Source organism: Neolamprologus brichardi, chromosome 23 (genome assembly GCF_056152115.1).
Source record: "Neolamprologus brichardi isolate AB-2024 chromosome 23, ASM5615211v1, whole genome shotgun sequence".
Taxonomy (NCBI): domain Eukaryota; kingdom Metazoa; phylum Chordata; class Actinopteri; order Cichliformes; family Cichlidae; genus Neolamprologus; species Neolamprologus brichardi.
The window spans coordinates 13,007,706-13,033,027 of record NC_142125.1 but is presented as its reverse complement, the minus strand read 5'-3'; the positions used below and the strand labels follow the sequence as shown (position 1 = coordinate 13,033,027).

At 43.4% G+C, this 25,322-nt stretch overlaps 1 protein-coding gene across 2 annotated transcripts in view; it reads left to right on the top strand.

Moving 5' to 3' along the window:
• Positions 1-25,322, top strand: part of lpp (LIM domain containing preferred translocation partner in lipoma) — a 182,329-nt gene that overhangs the window by 152,776 nt on the left and 4,231 nt on the right. For both annotated transcript variants that reach the window (XM_006790413.2, XM_006790414.2), the window contains 2 exons: positions 20,204-20,382; positions 23,718-23,838. In XM_006790413.2, coding sequence (XP_006790476.1) covers positions 20,204-20,382; positions 23,718-23,838 — 300 coding nt within the window. The remainder of the gene's footprint in view (positions 1-20,203; positions 20,383-23,717; positions 23,839-25,322) is intronic.

Below are 25,322 nucleotides of genomic sequence, written 5' to 3'. Positions count from 1 at the left end.
AAAAGTTTTCCCGTCCTCATATATGCAAGAGTCCACTCAGGTCCAAATGACATACATTTCCTTATCGGATAATGCGTGCGAGGGCCTGTGTGAACGCCCACAGAGGCGCTACAATATATATAGATTTCTTGCCTGTATGTGTTTATTGGATTATAATCCCTGCCTTAGCTAGATTATCGCACAAGTTCAGTGTGGTTTTTGAAGCTTGTTCTACTGTCCCCAGGTGGCCAAGTAAACAATTTCAGGACATTTGAAATATAGGTTTTAAATCATACGTATTGCACATGATAGCAGTGACGATAAAGTACAGCAAAACTCTCCTGTTGTTGTTGTCTAGGTTTGGGCACAGAGGTTTGCACAGGGGGGTCTCAGTGGATCACACCTGTTCAGGAGCCTCCTAAAAATTCCATTGTCTTGTCCTGCTATTACTATAGGGGAGCATGCCTGGTCTGCATTAATGTTTAGTCAGGTGCTACATGTCAAAGTGACATGCATGTGAATTCCAGGACACAAAGTTTCCCAGCAGAGCATTGTATTGTAACAAGAAGACCCAGGTTTCACTTTTAACTCTAAGTGGTTTTAATGCTGTGGCTGATTGGTGTGAATAAGGCACAGCTTGATCCTTTGTAAGCATGAGCAGGTGGTGCAAAACTTGTGGCTTCTCATCTCTAGCTGATCTTCACCCAACACTGCCTGATAGATCCACCTGCCATTTTTTTCTCCTGAAATAATCAGGTCAGATATGCATTCATGGCCTTTTTTAATCTATCTAATTTTCAATGATGTTTGCCTTCGCACATCACTCTTAAATGATGCATAACTGTATACAGTGACGGCTGATGAACAGCCAGATATGGTTAAGTCAAGAAACATGGCATTAATTCTCTTTGTGGATGAGATAAGACTTCTGCTAAACGATTAGTAATCACTTTTCTTATCAAAGGAAGAAATGATTGGGGATAAATGAGCCAGAAATTTGTGTGAGTTATTCTTAATTTGGAATGTTTTTATTCCATCTTACAAAACCGTGACTGGTTTTCTTGTCAGTATGTTGCACAACACGCATGAAAGTGTTTCCTTGCACAATATTATCAGGAAAGATGCGTCATCTGGCAAAACCATGAGGAATTTATTAAGCAGAAGTGTTTCCCTCATTCAGTTTCAGTAGAAAATGGTCATCGGTCCCACAGCGGGAAGGGACATGTTTCTTACTGTCAGCGATATTAGATGTCAGTCGGCGGGTCATTCCTGGAAGCTGAGATGGGAAATAACTGCGCTGCAGCGAGGAAATACAAACTAAATTTAACTGTAATACTTTGAACTTTCTTTTGCTTTCTTTTAAAAATGAGTGAGTCATATGAGGAGTACAGTTACTGAACTGTTACGGTTACAAAATGAAAATAAATATTCCAGCAGTAGTACATTTATATTTACAGTCTCTCGTCTCTTTCAGTCGCTGCAGCCTGAGCTTGTCTGCATAATTAAAAGCTGGCTGAAATATGGTGACTACAGCTGAGATTGTTCTTTGGCTTCAGCGACTTAATACCAAAAACAGGCTGAGTCACCTCTCGCCCTGTTGTTAAGTGAAGCACTAGACACGGGCAGACTGGTTGTGGTCCGAATCTTCATTTAATAACAGATTGTTTTGTCTACTCTTGCACCGGCTTCTCCGTTTCTTCCTGGTCTTTGAGCTCCCGCTGTTTCCCCTTTTAAACTGGACAACTGTGCCCTGTGCTTTGACTACAGGTGCTTTTACACAGGCCGAAGAAAGAAATGAAGTGAGTGACATCCATCCAGTTGTACAGATGTGTTTGCACATATATGTAGGTTGTTCATAGAGCTCCTGATTGAAATGCTTTCAGGCAGTCCTTTTTCTTCTTGGAAAAAATACCCCAGTGTCCAAACTGTAAGACACGCATTAAAGATGATTAAGATTTAGTTACTTCATGATAAGGATATTTTGTTGTTAAGGTGGGTTAGAGGCGCTTTAAGGGACATTGAGGACAGAAGAGGTCTCTAAACAAAGTCTGGGAATGGTGATTATTGTTTGTTAGGGATATTAATTAGGTAATGCGGATTCTCCTGACAGCACATAGTGCCACACTTATTCAGTTTTCTTTTCATTCACTTGCAGGAAATGGCTCGATGTGCATTTTACCAGTAAAGTCTTGAAGCCGAGCTACATGATGTTTAAACCAGTGGCAGGCCATCTCTTAAATCACCTCTTTTCAGAGGCACTCAATGTGATTGTAGTTGTCTTGTCTGGAAGTTCTCCAACTCTGATACATACGCTAAAGAGGAATGGGATAATTTAAGAACTTTATTTATGCATTTCATCAGCATAAATGTTCTTCTGGCACAAGATCAAAAGGATGGGGGAAATCTGAATTTCTTAATGAAAGTAATTTCTTCTTCTTTTATTCCCATCCTCAGGGTCATACGCCTCTGTGCGATTAGAGAATGAACGTGAGAGTTGAGTCTCTGAAGAGAAATGCAAAATCCCAGAGAGGAAAGAGGAAAACTTCAAGTTAGCCTCCAAGTCAGTCAGTCTAGGAATGTCTTAAGAGCAAACCAACATTAATGACACACTGAATTTATTTCTTCACACTTTCACCTGTCACATGATATTAGCAGCAGTTCTTCTCTATGCTGAAGGAGCACGTAAGCAGAGTATGGTTTAGTTTAGTGGAATGTTGTAATGGCCTAAATGCCTGATTCTCCTAAGAGGTTACCTTTTAGGAAGTCTACTGACTTACCTACTTGCTAACAGTCAGATGGGTGGACTGAAACTACTCTCATGTTTCTTCTCTAAAGGTTAAGGTGCACCCTGCTGGCATCATGGTCATTTTTGACTTTTGATTTCTTTGTTGTTGTTTTGTTTTGACAGGGTGAAATAATTGCAGAGCATACACCTTTAAAGCCTTTAAAACAAGGATCAGGTGCTCAAGACTTCTCTATTTTTGTTCCCATTCAAAAATAATATAGATATAGGTTAAAATGTATAACTGCACCTCCACTAATATTTGTTAAAATGTCTCTTGGCAAACTGCACCTCAACCAGATGCTTTTGATAGCCATCAGCAAATATAACTGTGTGTGAATATTTGGTTGCTCTTCTTGGTTTCCTGGCACAGACTCGGTTTTAAAGCATAGTTTACACATTTTCAATAGGCTTGAGGTCGGGGGGTTTTGGAAGCGCTTTTCCAGAAGCTTAGGATTAGCCTTTAAAATATTTTTTTAAACCCAAAACTTGTCTCTATACCCCACACCCTCACTTAAAATACATAAATACATGATCAAAATAAAAACAGCAGATCTAGAGATTTCTTTTCTGTCTTGGAAGTGCAAGTAGTCCAGCACCAGAAGCACCAAAGGTAATTAAAAAAACGACACTTACAGTTGCTTAAAATGTGCATTCTTCCCCAAGTTCCCTTTAACTGTTTCACTTACAGTCGAGACTGCATTTGTGAAACTATACAGTCAATGTGTGATAATAAAAACACTGTAAGTCATTTAAAAACTGAAAACAATTTATTGTTATTTCTTGAATTATTTCCATATGCTGTGTGCTCTTTGTGCGAAATAGATTTTTCCATCAGCCCGTGGCAGCGTATTATATTTGATGTAGAATATCTTACAGGTATAAAAGGTGCCTGAGGAAACTTGCTGTGTGTAGAATCTGTATAATAATATGCAAAACTCTATTAATCCCTTTGCCAGGAATTGGAGGAATACATTTCGCACGCTGATTGCCATCCAACAAAGTTTTCTGCCATGTATCAGAGCAGGCGATCAGCAGCGCTCTTATCTGAGCTGGGACTTTACATATTCTGTGTAACAATACTGGCATTTGAACGGGTGACATCCATCTCTTCCGCAGGGTGATTTGCCTCGTTCAAACTGTTTGCCTAGTTATTAGTAATTCCTTTTAGTAATGTACAGGAACTCACACAGATGTGTTATCAGCTCCTGTCTACTTCCTGATTTTACAACCTGCTATCTTTTTCTCGAGCCAGCCTCAGTCACACCACCAGCCCGTAAACTGGAGGGCAGAAATCAGCCTTTGTCCATGGCACTTCCCTTGGCTTGCCTCCACAGAGGTCTTATCACCGCCTATTTGAATGCACGGTGATGCTGATAAACTCTGCAGCCGCTCAATTAATGTGTCATTTTGCATGGAGTGATCTGTAATCGTGTCACTGTGAAAACACTGGCATTGCCATTGTTTTGGGATTTTTTTTTGTTTTGTTTTTCCCCTTGTCTGACGTGTCTCAGCTTGAGGTGTCCTCCCGATCACCCCATTCAGTATTTGCACACACGCATAACAGGAGGAAAGTAAGGATGTGTGCACGCACGACCTGGCAAGACGTCCGTCATTGTTACTGAGAGATGCAGAAGTTTTGAGCTTTAGTGTTTTCCAAGAAAGCTATCTTGTGAAATTTTTTCTAGATGATTCAAACTGACTGACTGACTGCTGACTTTCTGTTTCCTGCAAAACTGGAACTAATTAATCACCAGAAACCAACAATGCCGGCTAACAGTGTTTCTGGAGTATTTCTGAGTGATTCCAAATAAATGTTTTGGTGATGTTTGTGAGTAATGATTACTGCGGTCTGTCTGTCTCGCTGATTGTTAAAGATGGCCAACATCAAACGTAGCCTCAAACGTAGCTTTATTGTTCTTTTTTGGTTGTAAGAGCATTATAGGATGCAAGGGTGGAGTGCTAAGCGATCAGCCAACAGGTGCACGTCACAGACATGAGGATTACCATTAGAATAAAGAATTTTATTCACCAAAGCTTTGTAGACAGACTGTGAGCAGAATTAATCAGACCGCCGATTGATATGCGATATATATTATTTAAAAGGTGCACAAAACGGCACAAAGAAGCTGAAACACCAGCAGTGGAGGTGAAACATAATAGAACGCTAGCAGCTACAGCCATCTGTGTGGGTCCCTGTCAAATGCATATTTATAAAAAAGATTCACCACCCATACAGATTTCATGAAAGCGAAACCAAAACAGGGCTTTTTATATAAAGCAGACTGTAAATCTGTTTATTTCTGTTGTAAAGTTGGACATATTGAGATTGGGAGTCTGTGGGGAATAATTCATTGCTGGAGCCTCGAGTGGACATTGAAGGAACTGCAGTTTTTTGTAGCTTGACGCTAGTATGTGGCATTTGTTCTTATTATTAGATAATTCCCTTTCTTGCATGTCTTCTGTCCTGTCTTGCTCCCCTCATCCTTCAGGTTTCTTTCAGTGAAAACGGAGGTTTTTTGTCCCACTGTTGCCAGGTACTTGTTCTAGGTGTTATTGCTGTCCAGATAAAACTGAATAAATTTAGTTGCATTGCCACGTGAAGTCTGATTTCATGCTTTTAAAGTAAAAATGATTAACAGCATTATATATTTACTCCAATTGCTCATTATTAGTTGACTTTATTAAATCAAGGCTGGTGGATTGATTCTACTCTCTGACCAGTCAGGCTTCCTGTGTCCCTTTGCCCGTATGTGTCTATGGTAAGCTAATCAGATATATCTATGGCTATTCATCTGGACAAAAATGCAATCTTGACCTCCCAAAAACAGCAAAATATGTATTTCCTTATTATATAACCCTGCATTTCTGACGCCATTCACACTAAGTTTATACAGTGACCCCAAAACCAGAAGACCTGCTTTGTGATCTCAAGCACAGATTTCCAGATAAATCTTAATCTCGTTAATCGATGCAGTTAAATGCACATTAAAGTGAACAAGCTCTGAGGCTTGTTCTGAAGGATGCAGTCTCTGGTGCTGCAGAGCAATAACATGTAATACGTTTAGGAAGAGAGCTTCGTTGTAGATGAGAAGTGCAGGTATTTAAGAGGCCGAGAGTTTATTCAAGGTGTCAGCTCTTTTGTGGAAACACCAGCTACGGCTCGCGCGTTATTCTAATTACACCAGTGTATGTAGAGAGTGCAGTGCTCCTTTGTTTGTGTTTGCTGCGTTCTCTCAGGGACTGCTGTTCTTGGGGCATGTTTTGTTTTTTTTTGTTTGTTTTTTATTGTTGGTGGCTGTGTCTGCCATTCCAGTGCTGGATTTGAACAACGAAAAAACCTGCTTCTAATAGTCAAGAATATTCATAAGCATTATTATGTTCTTAATATCGGGCTCTTCTCTCATTAAATTGCTGCTAATGCTAACTCACTATTTCCTGCTAATGTAAGCGGCAGCAGGCGCCATGGTTTTGGGATGGTTGGACAAAAAAAATCTTGGCTCGAGTTTCATGCTTTATAAAGTCACAGGTCTTTTCTGGCCAAATTAGGAGTTGACAGGAGGAGACTGCCTTTAACTGTCCACCTGCACATCTGCAAGTGAGTATACTGTAACGCCAGTCGTCAAACATGTACATACGAGTCTGAGTCTTTGGAACGGAGAGGGGAGCACCTTTAAAATGAGAACAAGCAAATTTCACCATCAGGAATAAAACAGTTAGTTTGTTAGGCTGACTTCAAGCAGACACACCCGCTGCTCTATGGAATCAATCTGGTAAATGATCTGCTAATAAATTGTTAAACAGCAGTTAACTGCAGGGCTCATCAAACCAACCATCTTTAAAGACTTATATAAATTATAAAGCATTTTGATCATTTCCATCTTTTTATTCTCGGACTTTACAGAATAACTTTCTGTCATTCACGGATCAAAATAATATTTATTTCCCTGACTGTGGGCCTTGACACAACGCCTCAGTTCATCTGTCTCCTACAGGCAGTTTCAGCTCCATTACGTCTTCCTTTAGCTCTGTTTTCTTGCGCTTGGCTGCCACTTGTAAATTGAAGGTTTGAACAGCAGGTGGGTACTTGAGATGATCATATTAGCAATAGCTCCTCTCACTGATATCATTTAGAGTCAAGAGTAGAGGAAATACTCTCAAATGGAGTACTTAGAGTAGTCTGAAGCCTGAACCTTTAGGCTGTATGTATCTGCAGTATTTGCAACGTTAACCATGTTTAATGTGCAACAGCGTATCCATATTGTATAGGGCAGAAAATAAGGGTTGGCATTTTCACAGCCTCGCATAAAGAAAGTAGATTCATTATATCTTCTAGGTGGTTAAACCCCAAACTGTTCTCAATCAGTGGGATTATAGCAGTGAGGCCTGGTGTAATCTTAGAAATGAACAGCAATTTTCTTTCTCCTTTCACTTTAGGAAGTCTGACTGTAACCATGAGAGCATATTAGTTAACGGAGCTGAGAGCAACAGGGACTCTTGACACGTCTGATAGCTCAGCTGGTCTTTGAAGAAGTTCAGCAGTGGGATTCAGTGTCACCGAGGTTAATTGCTTACACAGGTTACCATGCCTACTGTTCTTAAGTGTGCTCATATCCGCCGTGTTGCTACAGCGCTCGCTTACTTTGCTGCAGCATTACCACAGCCAAGTTTTGGGCCAGTTAATTTACTTTAAAAAGGCTTTTTAGCTGCGCTTCACTTCAGTCTCTCTGACGGTAAACAGAGCCATTCAATCTGCCTAAATGACACCAGTGAATGGAAAAGTGTTGCAGACAGGTTCCTGTTCGAGGCAGAATCGCAGCCCCACATTCCTGTTCATACTGCCACTCCCAGCGAATGTAGATCATCCAAAGAGCAGCCGGTTTAAGTGTGCTGTAATAAGACTGATGCAAGTACCACAAGGTCACATCAGGAGCAGAGCTTCGTATTGAAAGAGCAGTAATAAAGAGATAGGGATTTGCCTACATAAAAACCTTAATCTATTTCTTCCGCTTTTGACAGAAATTCAGAGACCATCAAGGTCACGGACGCCAACTTGCTTGAATGTAATTATGCTCATTATCTGGTGTTGTACTATGGCTCCGTTATTTAAAATGAATGGGCTTTGGTCTCTTTGGCTACACACTGTGAAAGATTTTTCCATTCTGCCATTGTAAAGGAAGAACTTCACACGGCGCCCCTGACCTGCCAGTCACCAGGAAACGTTCGTGATTGACTGATGAGCTTTTACCCTCGGCGGCTGTTTGTCTGTCTTGGAAAGTAGTGATGTCACCCGTACTGGTCGCCGTCATTCATGCCGCCTTTATATAAGCTTAACTGATGGACTGCTTCTTTTTTTTTTTATGTCTGTTTAATTTTTAAATATGCGCTTGGAAGAAAACTTGGTTTGCTGATCCATTGTGAAGGTGGAGTTTGATTGGATTATTTTGTCTTTAGTCCCATCACGTTAAGCAGCCAATGTGGTATTTTTCAGCACCAGTAGTGTGCAATTAATATTGCACATTCAATGAATATTTAATTTTGAAAAATTATATTCGATTGTGGGAAACAAGAGGGGCAAAAATCAGCGACTGACAGTCTGCTTTAGTGCAAAGCCGGAGAAGGAATCACAGCTAGAAGATGATCCTGGTATCAAAGGTATAAAGGGGACCATTCGTGTGCTATCACTTGTTTTCAACAGTCATCTATCCCACATTCTGATATGAGCCTTGAACGTTTCCTCCAGGAAATTATCAGAAAACTGGTCAAACATCCCGGGTTCCTGTTTCTGTGCCGTTTATTCAAATATATATGATATATGCCATGATATTTATACTCAGAGTGGGGTAGAGTTTAAACAAATTCTTGACTGTCACACGTGGAGCAGGTGTACATTTAATTTGGTTGAATTTTTTAAAGGAGCTTAAATGATGATAATTTTATTATAAAGTTAAGAGAGATCAGAGATGCTGGAAAAAAATATCGACCAAAAGCAAGAACAAGACTTTGTGTGATTTCATTAAATATTCTGTAATTATAGCAACAAAGAACATCAGCTGATTCTGAGGTTGTCCGGTGGGCAGAACTCGCTGATTTTTCTTTTTTTCTTTTTTTCCATGAAATCACCCAGGAATGATTTGTAATTGTGAATGTGTGAATAGCAGGTGCTAATAAACAGACTGTGAGTGTGGCGAGACTAGAGAGGATCTCGTGGCGACAAAAAGTCTGCTGAATTTTTCAGAAGAAGAACGAGCTCGAACACGCACGCCATAATCAAACAATCCAGGCAGTGGAGGGAAGTTGCTGAGGATGTCGGAGAACCCAGAGGCGACAGGCACGTTGCCAGCTGTATTGGGGCTTCTGGATGTCCTCTACAGCACATCATAGCAGACTCTCCCAGCTAACAAAGGGATATCCCCATGAAGTCCCCTAAGGCTGCTGCTGTCATTGAGAAAGGCGATGTAGGAAAACAATACATCCAATCACAGAAGATCATCTCTCCTCTCATATGTGATATAAACAGAACAACACAGGAGTTTGCAGCAGAGCCTCCGTGACAGTAATATGGCTCTAATTAGAAATGACTGCACGCCACCCGCACACCACCCACACACCTGTCACTTCTCCGTGATGGATATCCAGGTAGTCAGATCCAGAGGCTTTCAGCCATCGTGGTGAGTTCAGGGCCCCTCGTCGCTGCGCGTCGTTGTGGCGCTGAAGCTCACGGCAGGAGAGGTCGGCAGGTGTGCTCCCACCCTGCTTCAACTTTTCATGTGAAGCTGGCGAACACACGGAGGCTTTCTGCTGACTTTGTCATCAAATATTCATGGCTGTCTGCATTAGCTTGCAGAGTTCTAATTGAGTTCTGTATATTCAGACGTGATTAACTCGGTCTAATTCCTCAAAGGAGTGAGCCAATTAGATAGCACTTGCATGAATAGGATTTCACATCTTGGTGCGTCTCCAGACTTGCCAAGACAATTATGCGCGTGTGTGTAATTGTGCCGTACAGTGGGTGTGAGCCAGCTAAATTCAAGCAGGTCGTTATTTCTTATTACTGACCCGCACTACAGGAAATGCAGCCGTCCTATCCATTACAAGCAGGAAAATGAAAAGCGCGCGTGTTATTAGAATGCACTGTTTAGACAAGAGAGCAAATCCATGTATCGGCACCCACTAAACCTTCCTCGTGCTTTTCGCCCAGGCACCCCCACCCCGCTCCGCTCCCACCACCCCCCACCCCCAAGAGGCAAGCAGGAGAGAAAAATATCCGTGACCCAGTGCTGACCCACCACAATGTCACTCTAACTCATGCTATGAGAGAACTACTGCCGGGGTCTTTGTCAGTTTCTCTCTGTAACCAGAGCAGGAGACATTGCCCAAAGTCCAGAGGGGTCACATTCTGCTGCGGAGCTGAATTTAAGGCGGAGAGGCAGACGGGCAGGCCGGCCACTTTGCCTGAGCCGGAGAGAGGGCCCCCACTGCCACCTTTTATTCTTTGAAGAAAGGCCTGAGCGAGGCATGAGCTGAGTGGTCGACCCTGTCCCTTCATGTTGGCTGTAGCTTGATGTTATCACGCAGCTAAAATAAGAAATCTGTGTGAACAAGTAAAGCCACGCAGCTGTGTGTACTAGCATGTATGAAAATTTAAATCCCATTGGACATGTGCTGTTTCATTAGTTTGCCTTGTTTTGAAGTGAAACCTGCACGGGCTGCTGGTGAGAAGGATCGGGGGGGGGGGCGCTGCCGAGACCATCCAGCCGACCGGGTGTTTAAAAAGAAACAAAACAGGAAAGGAAGCTCTGGCGGGATGCCATCCCATTCCTGCACGTGCTGGTCATTTATAACCCGGTGTGAATTTATTACCCTGACAGACAGGCTGAGCAGAGCTGAGCACAGGAGACTCTGAGGAAACGAGGCCTTTCCAGGTCAGAGACACCGAAACCTCGGCCCGCTCGTCCTGACTGACTGGCGTGCACACAGATGAGTGTCACAAACGCTCCGTCTGTGAATTATGCAGCTGATACTTTCAAGGTCACTGATCCTCTGAGTTAGCAAACCATCGCTTTCCACTGTGTGACATGCTCACTCACGCCCACACGCAAACAAACAAAAAAACATGCACACCTCAGTCATCTGCATCCAGGCAGCGGAGAAGATACGAGTGGGTGATTTACATAACGCGCTTAGAAATGACAGGATTCTGTAAAGGAGTCAAGTTTCGTTAATATATCTTCATACGCTCACAACTGAGGACCTAATGTTTAGAAACTAACACAGATCGACGGAGTCAGGATGCCAGTCCTGCTCGCTGGAAAGCAATGACGGCTTCAAAAGGGAATTTAGGTTGAATGTCGAGGGCTGAGGGTGAGATTGTGTCAGGGGTCTCGGGTGAGAGGAGGCAGGGGTGCTGGTCAATTGTTAACCTTCTCAGGATGAGGCACAGAGGTGATCACAGTCACTGAACTCAAACAGCTGAAGGGAAACTTAATTTTAAACACAGACCTTTCCATCTCCGTGGCCTGAGCAGACCGCGTGTCAGGAGAGGGTGATGCTCCCACAGTCCTTCTGCAAAAACGTGGATTTAAATGAGATCCCAGGCTCCCTCAACAACAACAGATTTCTGGCCTTTTCTCCAAGCCGACCCCTCCGTGATTTGTTTTAAGAATATAAAAACACCTCTCGTATAAAACTCCACTCCCTTTGCTTTATGAAGTCACCCAGCGTAGCTCTAAAAACCTCGCCGTTACTGCTCATTTAACGCTCTTGCTTCCTTTTTTGTGATGAACAGAAACTTAGCAGGATCAGTGTCTGCGAACGCTAACACGGGGACGGGTTTGCCAAATCTCCAGTTTAAATATTCATTAAGAGAAGCTGATGCCAAGTCAGCTGTGAGGTAACTGCCTCTTCCTCGAGAAACTACTTCAAATAACAGCGTGCATACACAGATACCCACTGCTGAGAGCTTTTTCAGCGTTGACCTTGGCAGTTGTAGTATGTGGAGTTGTAAGTAACCGGTGCGCTTAAGAGGAACTATTTGTTAATAAATGGATGTAAGGCGCCATCTCTTTTTCTCAGTCAGTTGTTTGATCTTGGAAGGAACATTGTGGATTTCTTATTTTCTCAGAGCAAAGCTCACAAACCAAAAGGTATTGAGTTAGTCATGATAAAATTTCTTTTACGTTTCAGGGGTTTTTTGCCTAAAAATGACAAAAATAGGGAATCGATTTCACAAATACTTCCCCTCTTTTCCCTTTTTTTGAACCGACTAATAAAACTCTGGACTCTAATAGCACATTTTAACTGGTTTAAAATTTAGATTTTACTCTCCTCATCGCACACATACCAGAGATGTCGTGGGATCTTCAGCTGCTATCTAGAGCTGCTTGGGGTTTGGTGTCTTTGCAGAGGACACTTGAGCATGTGGAGGAATCAGAAATCAAACTACCAGCATTGCAATTAGTGGACATCCTGCTGTACCATCTGAGCCTCGGATGCCTTTGCTGTCAGTGGAGGGAAGCCGAGTGCACTGGCTTCCTGAACCAATGAGGATTGCAGGTCACTGCACTCTGCCAAGAAGCTAATAAGCTGCTGGCTCTAGCTTCATGTGTAGAGGACCCTGGGAAAACCGCAGGGCTGTGAGGTGATTCTGACTGAGACACACACTTTGGATAATATCATAAAAAATTTGCAGCTGTACAACTCTGATTTTTTTTTCTATACACCAAATCCCCCAATATCACTTGTTATATCATCAGAATCAAATCGATTTACCTCTTTTTTTTTTTAAATTTTTTAATTTCATTTTCTTTTTTTTTTTTTTCTTTTTTTTTTTTTGCCTGTCCCATTTGGTTCTTTAGCCGTCAGAATTGTTGTCTGAAGACCAACAAGGATACCCAATGGATTTATTTTGCCAAATGGATCATCATGGCATTGCCGTATTGGTCCATTTGATCGACCTTTGTTTTTATTATTTATTTTATTTTATTTTCAGTTGTTACAGACGGGACAGACATGAGTGAGGGATAGGAAAGGGAGAAAGAAAGAGGAAGGAAAAGAAAAACAGAAGGGGAGAGGGACAGTGAGAAAGGGGGGGAAAAAAAAAATATCTCCGGGATCACCTGTTGAGAGAAAAAGAATAGAAAACAAGCAAAAAAACCAAAACAAAACAAAGCAACATACTATACACAACACCATCGCATTAATCTACCTAAGTGTAAACAGCAGTAAATACTAAATATTGAATGTTGTTGTGCAGCACGCAGGACCGACAGCGCACAATGTGCTTTGAAGTAGCAGCCAAGAAAGGTGTGATTTAAGTCTACAAACAGTGAACACCCGTGTGCACACCTGTGTGGATCGGCGCGCTTGTATTCAAATGGTTTCCCCATGTAATGGTCTGCAAGAGGATGTAGAGAGCCATAGCCCTGTCCCTCAGGGCATGAAGCAGGCATGGAGGAGATCCAGGCCCCAGACATCCAGAGGTCCCAGAGTGCAAGAGCCCAAGGAGGACCACCGGAGGGGCATCCGTGCCACCTTCATGGGAAGGGCTGAGGATACCCAGGCGAGGGGTCACCCAGTAGCCACCGGGCAGAAACCAGAGGGGGCTGCACCGGCGTGCTCGTCGGCTCCGCCGGCAGCCAGCTGTGCCAGAGTGAACCGAGCCGCAGGCACAGAGGCCGGAGGCCCGAGGGCCCTCCGCGCCCCGGAAGAGGCCTGACTGAGCAGCAGGCGCCAGGCCCCGCCAAGTAGCCACCAGGAGTGAGCTGGCACATGACCTGAGCGCCCAGCCCCCGGACACCAAGAACCAACAATGCACCGACCCCTGAGGGCATCAGTCACCGGCAGGGAGTGTGGTGAGGGGAGATAGGCCTCCACACTTGGAGGGCCTGGGAGTTCCCAGAGAGGTGGAATCTAAGACCCGACCTGACATATAGACACAGACAAACAGGCACACACAGACACAGACATGCATTCCCACCCTCATGCACACATATACAAACACTCAGCACTCACCCAACGTAGGAATAAACGTAAATGGACATGTACACACAATCACACTCCCCAAACATACTCTATACCCCGGGTCCAGGTATCCTCGCCCCCAGAGGGGGAAACGGCACCCAGACCCAAGAGATGTTACTCTTCCCTCCGGGGTGGAGGCCAGCAGACCGCCCCAGGCTCCGCAGCAGCAGGGAGGCCAATCGGACAGCCAGCATCTCTTCCCAGCCCCCCCGCCCCGATGGCTAGCAGAGAACATTTTCTTAATTTATCAGTGTGTCTATTTGTGTCTACTGTCCTTTAAAAAAATGGTTGAAGGAGATGAATCAGCAGGTCGTCAGCTTGCCCCAAACACGGACCCGGGTTCCTGGTCGCGAGATCCTTGTCTGTCAGATGAGCCAAACCAGATTTCTTTTCTTAGATTCCACGTTTGCTTCCTCCTGCACATTTGCATTATCGTTTTCCTGCTTTTGTCCCACCCACATCCCAACCTTGCACGAGGCTTTTGTACCATCAGGAAAAAAATTAGGGAATATGAAGATTTTATGGTTGGAAGATTCAGTCTAATCCTTTTTGAAGGTGCCCTGTTAGCAGCTTGTAGCTGTCTGTGTTCTAACAGTTGTTTTGGGAAATGTTTTTGGGACTGCAGGGATTTTTTGTTGGTTTGTAGGAAAAAACCAAAAGAGACCAGTGGGAAGAGTTATCAGCACCATATCAAGTTTATTTAATACATCTGTGGTGTGAAGAGCAATGTTCCCTCGAACACACAAACTCCCTGAGCGGTCCCTTGGACCACTGTGAGCAACATCAGATGTGTGCACTGTGGTCATGCTGGCATTGAATCCATCCAAGTTACATGGTTTATTAAAATAATCAAATTACAGCATTTACATTTATGTTAGACTACTTTTAATTAACTGCTTTAGCCCACTTACAATGAAAATTAAAAAAAAAAAGCATGTTAACACTATTGGAAGTAAAAATAACTTGAACTCCAATTTTGAAAACACTATTTTTTATTTTTTTTTTACTTTTTTGTTTTTTTTATAAAGCTCTGACTCTGAGTCTGTGGTCTGTGAGAGAGTCCTGTAACCCTCTGTCTGCAAAATACAGTAAATAATGACCAATGTTGGGCAATTAATTATATAGTTACTTCTTCAAAAAAGTAACTGAGTTATGCAAACGACAACGTTTTTTGTAGCTGTTTACCTAAAAATGCAGCCAAGGGTTTTTTTTTAAATAAACATTTCAAACTATTTACAGAACAATCAGCTGTTCTGCATCAAATTTGATGCCACACAAATTGTTTGTGCCACTCCAAAAAATAATTTCTGTCCACTATGAGATGAAGGAGAACAACAGCCTGATACCTGCAGGCCTGACAACAGGAGATGTATCACTCCTGTAACACCTGTAACATTCAGCAGTCGCCTCATTGTTCTGACACACACAACAAAACTATTGACTACACTACACACTGACTACCACCGCCGTCACTCCTAAAACTTGCCCCCGTTTCTTAACAACTAGATGCCATGTTGCCGTATAATTTTTTGATTGGTCGCCATGGTACATTTTTTGACCAATAGGAAAGGGTTTTGCTCACATGCCGGAGTGTTTCGAGTGTTTTCCTTATAAAACGCCGTCTTTACTGTTTCTTCCTGCAGTAAATATAAACAACGATAGTATTCAGGAAGAAAACCAAACATTGCAGATATTTTTTATCATAACACACCGGTATCAGCACATACGGATGCTGTCAATGTCGTTAATTAGCTGCGTATATGTGCGAATGTGAATCGCATCATTGGCTGGTCTATGGGATAAGGTGGCATCGTTCTAATCCCATACGGGAGCAGCCAGTCACTTACTGACTAACACTGCCAAACAGAATTGTTAAAGTATTAATTTTAATTTCAATTCAGGTTAGATTTTTTTTTTCTGTGCGCAATGCAGATTTTCTGTGCGCAGAGACCGTGCCAGCAATGCGCAATTGCACACATGCGCAGCTTAGAAGGAACATTGGTGAAGAGTAAGTGGAGCGTTGTGTTTTACCACAGAGTTGAGTCTGTAATGCACCCATGGTGCTCAGCTGTCAGTCTTTGAGTTTGTTCTCCATCCCAAAGTGTCAAATACTGGCACGCTGTCAAAGCTGGTATCATCTCACAGATACACATCAGGTGTCCTTTGATACTTGTTCTGTGACACAGTCGGCTGTGGCAGTGGTGACACAGGTCTCTCACTTCTAAATCACCATATGTGGAAGCTCAGAGAGGTCCCTTTAGATGCACTGGTTAAGTGTCACTTTTCAGCATGCAGGGTTAATGTTGTGAACAGTTGTAGTTGGACCCAAACAAGCATCTATTACAAAGCCTAGCATAAACTTGGAAAGCCAACGAAAGCAAACTTCCAACCTCACCCCTTCAACTTCATTTTGAAGTTGAAGGGGTCTCTTGGCTCCTTTTGCTCATGTGTGAAAGAACTGAAATCAAAGGTAACTTGGTGCATATCTAGGATGATGTCAGCACCTAGCAAAACTGCAGTATTTAACATGAGATTTAACAGCATTGCAGTCTGTGCAGTCTAAATTAACATCATTTCCCCAAACCTCTGCCTCTGTTCTTGTGGTTTGCAGTGTTATGTTAGGCTGAATTATGTTGGAAAATTTCCTTTTTTTTAGGAAAAAAAAGGATTTTTTTTTTTTTCCATTCTACTTGACACAGGAGAAAATTCTTGTATACGTAAGTAACTGTTTCTAACAAAAGGCTTTCTTCTTTTCCCGCTTGATTGACTCATCTTAAGCAATAAAAGGGAGAGAAGCTGGTTGTCAAGGTTCATTAAGTCAGTGGACACCTTCCCTCGGGAGTTAGGAGGGTCAGTGATTTGACTCATAGTTCAACAACAAGTCATTAACTCTCATTCAGTCCATGAAGAGCGCTCAGATGCATGTTTCCTACAAGCTCTTGTTAGGTATCAGAGAGCTACCTTCAACAGAGTGCAGCGATGTCACACGGCGTGGCCGGGCGCCGACCGGCACATTCTGTGACACACATGCACACGGAATCAGATCATCTGTAAATTTGGCCCGCTCTGAGTTCAGCGTGCCAGGTCATAAATGGCGTGTAGCCTCACTGATCTTCAGCCTACCCCCTGTCAGCCCAAGTTGCGAAAGAGAGAGAAAAGAGAGGTGTAAAAATCTGTGTTGCTACGGTTGCAGAGACGATGAACAGCTTCAGCTCAACAGTATGCCACATCACATTTCCAGCTGTTTAGCGTTTCATGTGCAAACACAGAAAACACGTCTTTGTTCCCGCATTCTTTTACCTTTAGCTGCTCTTTGCACTGAAACACAGAGACACATTAGTGTTCGCTGGATTCTGAGGAGAGAAGAGGCATGGAAGTTTTCAAGTCTTTGCCATACAAGCAAACTCCCTCGCTTACATTACAGAAATTAAATGGTTTGTTTTTTTTAGCTTTTTTTATTTTCTCGTCAGTATTTTTACAAGTGCGGGCTAATTGATTAATTATCATCAAACCCTCCAGTATTTCTGAAAACTGAGCTGATTGTCACTTGATCCAGTAAAGCTGCAAATTACAAGTGGACTTGAAGCGGAAATTAGTGAAACATTTTCACTGGACAAAAGACTTACTATTAGAGTCCCAGACTTCATTGTGTGTATTTTTTTCTGGTGTGAGCATCTCTTTCTGTCGCCCGACTCTCATGTTCAGAGCGGATCACATGGGACCGCTTGACTCCGTTACGTGCTTTGTTTGCCATCGCAGTTCTCATCCAAACAGACAGCTGTGTCGAACGCCGTTTTGTTAGGCCGTTCCCAAACGGTGAGAAGCTGAGCCGGACTGTGCGAGCTCTCATTTGGTGTTGCCGGAGCACTTTACAGCAAAAGAAAAATGGCTTAAAATGAAAGAAAAAGGGGGGTCGCGATTGACTTTAACACACTCTACTCAACCCTCGGTTCAGCAAGAGGCTGTCTGACCTAAATTTACTTTACCTCATCTGCCTAGACATTTGTTTAGCCTTCTGGGCAAACACTTACAGAAATGTTTGAGGGAGAGAGGAGGAAAAAAAGAATACATATGCTTGAATACATCACATTTAGTCAAGGGAAAAGTAAAACCCGGACATCTGCAGACATATACAGCCCTCTAGTGGCAAACTACAAGGGACCTGAATGTCTGACAGGGAGGGCATGAAGTGATTTATGCAGAATTTCCTAAACCATCTGTGGAAGTCGTGCCCAACCGCAGACCATGAACATTCTCTGTGTTGACATCAGACCCGGGTTTGTGTGACAGACCTTAATAAACGTTACCTAATCCCAAATAACAGGAGTCACGAGTGAATGGGAAAAACAACAGCGGCTGAGCAGAATAAATGAATTGAGGTCATAGAATCTTACCATCGGAGAGAAAGAGAGAAATTTTGTCTTTTGAGTACTGTACTCATTACAATGGCCCGGAGGAACTGTGTGCTGTGAAATCATATGCTCTAGTTAAGCTAAACAAGGGCAAGGTATTCCCACATGAAGGGCAGATGAGAATAAGTAAGTAGAAATGCAGGCAGATGAGTAAGAGTTGAAGATGGTTTAGTGCTGTTTGGCCCTGGTATCTCACTCAGATTCTCAGGTTGCAAATATATTCTCCCCCCTCTCTCGATCTCTACCTCTACCTCTCTCTGTCTGTGTGCGTGTGCGAGGCAAACCTCAAGGGCTCTGTGCAGCGAGCTCATTAAAGGCTTTATTCCACTTCCAGGATCGAGCGGGACTGCAATATGGACATTGTTTATACACAAACGTTGCCCTGGGAATAATGTTTATTTCTATTACCATCTTGGAGGGGTGTGGGTGTGGGGAGGGGGGGTGCTGAGTATGTCTGCACTCATTGCTTTTCATGAAATAATGCCTCTCCAGGAGTGCCTTGAAGAAACGGCCATTTTTCAAGCCACATTTCTCCAGCCTGCAGTCAAGCGTCAGCTGCCCTCCTCTCTTGCCCTCTCGCCCTCCGGTGGCGATCGTGTTACGAGAGCCGTGTCAGGAGCAGTTTAACCGTGCACGTGAACCAATGAGCCTCATTCTGTAAAAGGCTTCTTCATTCATTTGCATACAGACTGTGAACGTCGGTGCATGTGCTGCACAGCCGGACGGGGGGGGGGGGTTCGAGTTTACCTCGGCCGAGCGGTCACAGAAGTGTCATTTTAAGCGGCAGAGCCCGGCGGTGCAACTGGGAGGCAGCCGATGACGCAGCGCAGTGTTGCTACACACCCCGAGCTGTGTTTGGAAACACTGAGGCAGCTTGCTACTACAGTGGGAGCCAATGGGAACAGCTGAACCGTGCACTCTTTAGCCCAGCCAAGCGCAAAATGGGGGGGAGGGGGAGGCGGTGAACAGAGAGACAACAGAGATCCAGGAAATGCCTGAGCGAGGAGCAGCGACGGCGGGGCCCATCAAGTCGCACGCAGCCGCATCGGGCCGCACATTGATCACTCTCACATGATATATCCATCCCCCTGTAATTGCATTGCTGTTTAGAGAGGCAGTCGTTATTCATGAAATATTGAAATAACAAATGGTGTCTCCCGGCAGATATTAAGAAGAGAGATGCCACAGATAAGTCAGAGGCAGGCAGCGGCCACGTCTCCCCGCGGGCCGCTTGCCCAGTCGCCTGGCTGCAGAAATCCTGCAGTCATCACAAAGTGGAAATATTTACTGCTCGCCCTCTTGCATACGGGAGGATGGAGTGTGGGTGAGGGCAGCTGAAAAATGACTGTGTTTGTGTTTCGAGAGGAGTGCTAATCAGATTCCTTCAGCTTCGGAGGCATTTGAGGACAGCCGAGCTAAAGGTCTCTAGTGTGGATTTATAAGTTGCACAAGCACAAATGGGCGCAGAGCCACCAGAAGTGCAACACTGGCGACAGGAAGTTTCTAATCACAGCCTACAAAAACTGGGAGAAAATGCAGGGTTTTCACATTTTCCATGCTGGTGAAATTTTGTAGCCAACTTGTTAACAAGGCCCACTGTAAATGAATCATCTAAATCAGCGGTCCCCAACCCCCGGGCCTCGGACCGGTACCGGTCCGTGAGTCGTTTGGTACCGGGCCGCGAGAGTTGAGGCTCAGGTGTGAAATGTATAGTTTTCAGGGTTTTTATCGGTTTTCAGCGTTATTTTGTTATCGTTTTTATCGTTTACTCTGTTTTCCTGGGTCTTTTCACGTGTGTTATGAATAAATTTTCTTTTTTTCGGTACCGGTACTAGTTTTATTTTGTTGTATTTATCCGCGACACCTTAAAGGCCGGTCCGTGAAAATATTGTCGGGCATAAACCGGTCCGTGGCGCAAAAAAGGTTGGGGACCGCTGATCTAAATCACTTCGGTCATTATCAGGTTTGTTGTGTAACCGTATGGGTGTCTGTGTGTTTGTGTCTACAGAACACCCTTGAGACCTGCACCATCTGCAGTAAGCCCATCATGGAGCGCATCCTGCGAGCTACTGGGAAAGCCTACCACCCTCACTGCTTCACCTGCGTGGTGTGTCACCGCAGCCTGGACGGCATCCCTTTCACTGTGGACGCTTCCAACCACATCCACTGCATCGAGGATTTCCACAAGTATGTAAACAAGTCCCTTTTAGATTTGAAGCGTCTCTCATATTTGACGTGTACACACAAGGGAAGTTTGCTTTCACTTGTCATACTGTAACGCAGATAAAAGGTCGCACAAAGCTTGTTATAAGTTAACCCAGGGTTTCTCCTGTATGTGGCGTTAGCAGCAGCTGACCAATTACAATTATTCATAAGTGTAATGGGAGCAGAGTGGCTGATATTACAAGGGAAGATGAATGGGAAACGTATTAAGAGGTTAAGCATATAATACAGACTGAAAGCAGCACAGCTGCTGCAAATAAAGCAGCAGACTGTGAGTGTGTGTGAAAGGAAAAACGCTGTAGAATAACATAGCATTAAACGTGTGTGCTTTAATCGCTTTGGTCAGGACGACTTTAAAAGATCTGCTATATTAATAAAGTCTGAGTTGTTGTTGTTAGCCAGCAAGGCTAAATGCAGTGTCTATGGCGGATTTATGAATATCATTCGGACACAATAGAATCTGATGGATTATACTCGAGTATGTCATTAAATGAATGTTTTTTATATTTGTTCCTTCAGCTACGGCCTCCATGGTGTTGGAAACTGTTTACAGCCAACAGAGACTAAAGCTCCATCTAAGAATCTATATTTCTCACTGATCCTCATCCAGTAATTTTGTGCGTGTTGACCTTTAATCTGGAACATAACCTGCTCCGGTTCACAGCATACAGTAGGTTACCATGGTGATTATACCCCTGAAAGAAGTAAACCACCTTCATAGTACAGGAAAGCCAGGATTAACCTTAAAGGTACCCGGATTAGACAATAGCTTCTGGACAGAAACATGAATCCACTGCAAATGTGCCGTAAACCTTCGTTCCCTCTAACGGCCAACAGGGGGCAACTCTTCTGGATGTAAAACAAAGTACGACTGTATAGATGACTGTGAGAAAATGACCCTTCGTCTCGCTTGATTTTTACCTCGGTGAACTTTTTTCCTAATTTTCAGTGCCAAGTTTAATGTCGTCATTAAAAAAGCGTTATTTATATTTTTGTAAGTTACTTTCCTATTCTGGGTAAAAAATATATTAGCACTCTGTATATTTTAGGACCTGGATATTTTATGCTCATTGATAATGCGGTGCCCTTTGCTAGTCGGTCACTTTCACCCACCATCCTACATTTACCAATGGGTGATGTAATCCTGGCTACATCCATCTGCTGTACATGTACGTCAGGAGCTGGTACCAGGTTATCGTGGCCAAAAAGGCAACTTAAATGTCTAATGCCAGGGGATGTAATAATCTGTGTCAGGTCAGCACTGACCTTTTTTCACAGTCACGGTACAGTTCTTGCTTAAGAGGAGGAGTCATGGATTAGAAGCACTTGTGCCATTTACGGAAGCCAAGCGAGTGGCAGCCAATCAGACGAAAGTGGGCATCTAGCGAGCAGGACTTAAGAGACAAGAACTTAAAAATATGTTGTTGGGGGTTTTTTTTAACATACGATGCACTGAGGGCTCCATCAGCATTTAACAAACAGAATCAATGTAGAAATGGATACTGATGTTGCTCTCTACCTTCTTGGTGTCTAAATTCCCCCCGTAAAGATTTCATGAAGTGATAATATATCAATGTTGTGTTAACAGCTTGTTTAGCAACATAAAACACAAGACATGCTGTTTTAAAATCCTTTACTAACTTTTGTAAATTCATGCATTTTTAAAGCTCCTCGTCAGAACGTTAGGGCTTCCTTTTTGGGAAACATTGCAAACAGTTTCACAGTTCTAGTGAACTGGATATGTAGACATGAATTTAGTAGTACATTCCTGTCATTGTGTCACCCTCCACTCATTGCATAACTGCTAGCTTCCCAGAAATGTTCCTTCTTTACTCGGTGACCAGAAGGGAAACAGAAGTAAAACGCTGGCTCTTGGCGTGAGTGCGCAGCTCTCGGTTTGGGAAGCTCAACGCAAGGCCCGTGTTTAATTTCACGTGACAAGCGTGGCCTCCACAGCGTGGCCCTTTGTGTCGAGGAATAGCCACGACGAGAATCTTTCTTTTCTTTTTTGGGCCGTGGTTTCCCAAAGCCACCTAACCTCTTTACTTCCCGATTCACAGACAATGGATGCACGTGTAGAACAGAAGAACTTTCGGTCATGTGACAGGACCTAGAATCTCACTGCACTTTTCATATCCTCATCAGTTCTATTGTTAGACAGACCTTCTTCTGCTGAAGGCATTTCCAGAGTTGCTAGTTCAAAGGTTTGTTCTGTAAAACTCACTGAGAGTGTCCGATAAGATTTCTCAGAATGCCCCCTCTATATTTAGTAAATGTATTTTTCTAGATTTTGTCTAGTCTTCATGTTTGAGTGATGAAATAGTTAACCTTCGAGTGACTTCAAATGTGGCAACATTTACGGGCATCAGCCCTCGTGTATATTTTTATGTGCACAGTTAAACCTTTTATAGTTTTTACAGAAATTGCGCCATCGGTATGATAAGTATGATAATGAGAGCTGTGTTTGGATTATAAATCTCAAAATATCTCAAAATATTTGAGTGTTTATGCACAAAATATTTGAAATATGACACACCCACACACCAGATGAGTTGAGATTTGGTTTGAAACAGAAGGATGGATGTAATAAAGGATGAAGTTTATCTAAATAAATAGAACTTTACGGTATTTTTTATTTCAGTTTTGTATTAAAATGGTTGAAAACCACAGTTAATGTCATGAGAACGTTTTAGAATATCTTACGTAAATATTGAAACGGGTTCAACAGTCTATGTGAAGAGACCACAAAGATCACAACGATCGCAATGATTTAGCCTTTTGGTCGCTTTTTCCTCATTTCGTTGCCTCCCTAAACCGTGACTCGCACATGGAAGCACAAGGCCTGATGGCTGCACCGAAAGCCTGTAAACATTTGCCAATGTGCCCGGCTGTCAGATGATAATCACGGGTTCTTAGATTGAGGGGCTGCACAACGTGAAGTTTGGCGAATACTGGGAGAGCCGACGGTCAAGAAATCATTCGTTTATTTATTAAATCAAGAAAAATGTCAAAGCTTTTCTTAGTTTTAGCCTCTCAGAATGATTTGCTGCTTTTTCTCTGGGATTTCGTGTCACACAAAAGCAATTTAAACTTGAGTTTAGAGATGTCCTTGTTGTACACGTACAGACAGAATGATTAATAGATTAATTCGTTAATGAAAAGAGCCATTAGTTGCACCTCTGCTTGAACCGTGCAGTGAAACTCGGGAAGCTTTGTGCTAATGGCAAACAGTCAGTAAAGGTCACAGTGTTGCAGATTGTTCTGAGCTTATTTCTGTTGTTCTTGGTTGTTTTTCACAGGAAGTTTGCTCCTCGCTGCTGTGTGTGCTCTGAGCCTATAATGCCGGCACCGGGCCAGGAGGAGACCGTTCGTATTGTGGCCCTGGACCGTGACTTCCATGTGCAGTGCTACCGCTGTGAGGTACGAGCTCTGTGTGTTTACCAATCCCTGTGTGTGTGTGTGTGTGTGTGTCTGTCCTCTATAATTAGCAGTGATGGTTCTGAATAATGTTGCGCGGCTCCAGGTGACAGTCATTACTGCATAAAGGTATAAGGCATAACGTACACACCGATCCCCCGAGTCACCTTTTCAGCGAGACGAGTGAATCATCCTTCTCTTACCTGCCTCGAAATAGCTTCCCGTCTCTCCTCTGCAAAGTTCACGGACTTACATAGAAACCAATCTGTCAGGCGCCGCTCGCCTGCTTGATAAGCGGCGCTGAGACGTTACGTGCCCGGCTAAAAGAGAAGTAACGTGTCACATTGTCAAAGGGCTGCACCAGCGTGAGCACATAGAGCGTTTGCCAGACATAAAGGTCAAAGCAAAGCAGAGCAGATTAGTTCAGCTGAAGGGGCTCAACAAGAGAAGAATTTTGTCACCAGGGAGCAATGAGTAGATGGAGTTCTGAGTGTGTGTGTGTGTGTGTGTGTGTCTGTGTGTGTGTGTGTCGGGGAGAGAAAGGAAGGTTGAGTGTAAGCCAGTGTCACAGACAATGGAAAAATAATGCCATAGCATTGTGTGTATCTGTACATTCTGTTTGTTTCTTGGCATGTAAAGAGCGCACACCTCACCACATCTTACCGCAACACACAGAAACCAGCTGAAGGCTGCAGTCAGACAACAGAGCTGCACTCTAACAGAGCAACATTTGGCATCCCCGGGTTCACGCCGCACGCTTACAGCCCGACTTGGATCGTAGGGAGTCCCTTTTGCATGTCGTGCACGGAATTCGAATGTTTATTCCCACAGAGCATTTAGCATACTTCACAACATCCTGACACAAAAGCTTGCATGTTGTCCTCCTCGACAGTTTAGTTCTGTGAGCTCAACCAATAGGAGGGCAGTTTTTTTAAATAGTTTTTACTGCTCAGCTGTGTATACCTGTAAACACGAGGGGAACAGAAGAGGAGTGAAGCTGGTGGTGCAACTCAGGACGAGCTGTGAAATGGCGCTGACAGATCGGATCGGTATCGCACACACTGCTCCAGTTGCCATCGTCAGTTTACATTCTTTTCCTGGATGTCGGCGGTGCCTTCTGCTCAGTGACATCACGCGCATCGTGAAAGAGGTCAAGCGTGAATGACCGAGAAGCAATGTGTAGTTTGTCATGTCTCCAAGTCACAAAAAGGCACAGTTTCACGACTTTATGATTGCCTGATGTGACACAGGGACACACATCTGAGCCTGACAACACTGTGCGATAACCGCTGTAACAGAATGTAAAACGATGGTTAATTAAACCGAATAACTGAAAATTAATAGCAAAAATGAGATAATAATGTTATGCACTGATTATTAGCTATGATATAACTTGTGTTTCAATCATAAATGCGTGCCATAAAAATTAGTTTATAATTAGACGTGTTATGTATTCCTTTTTTTAACTACAGCATCATTTTTACAGC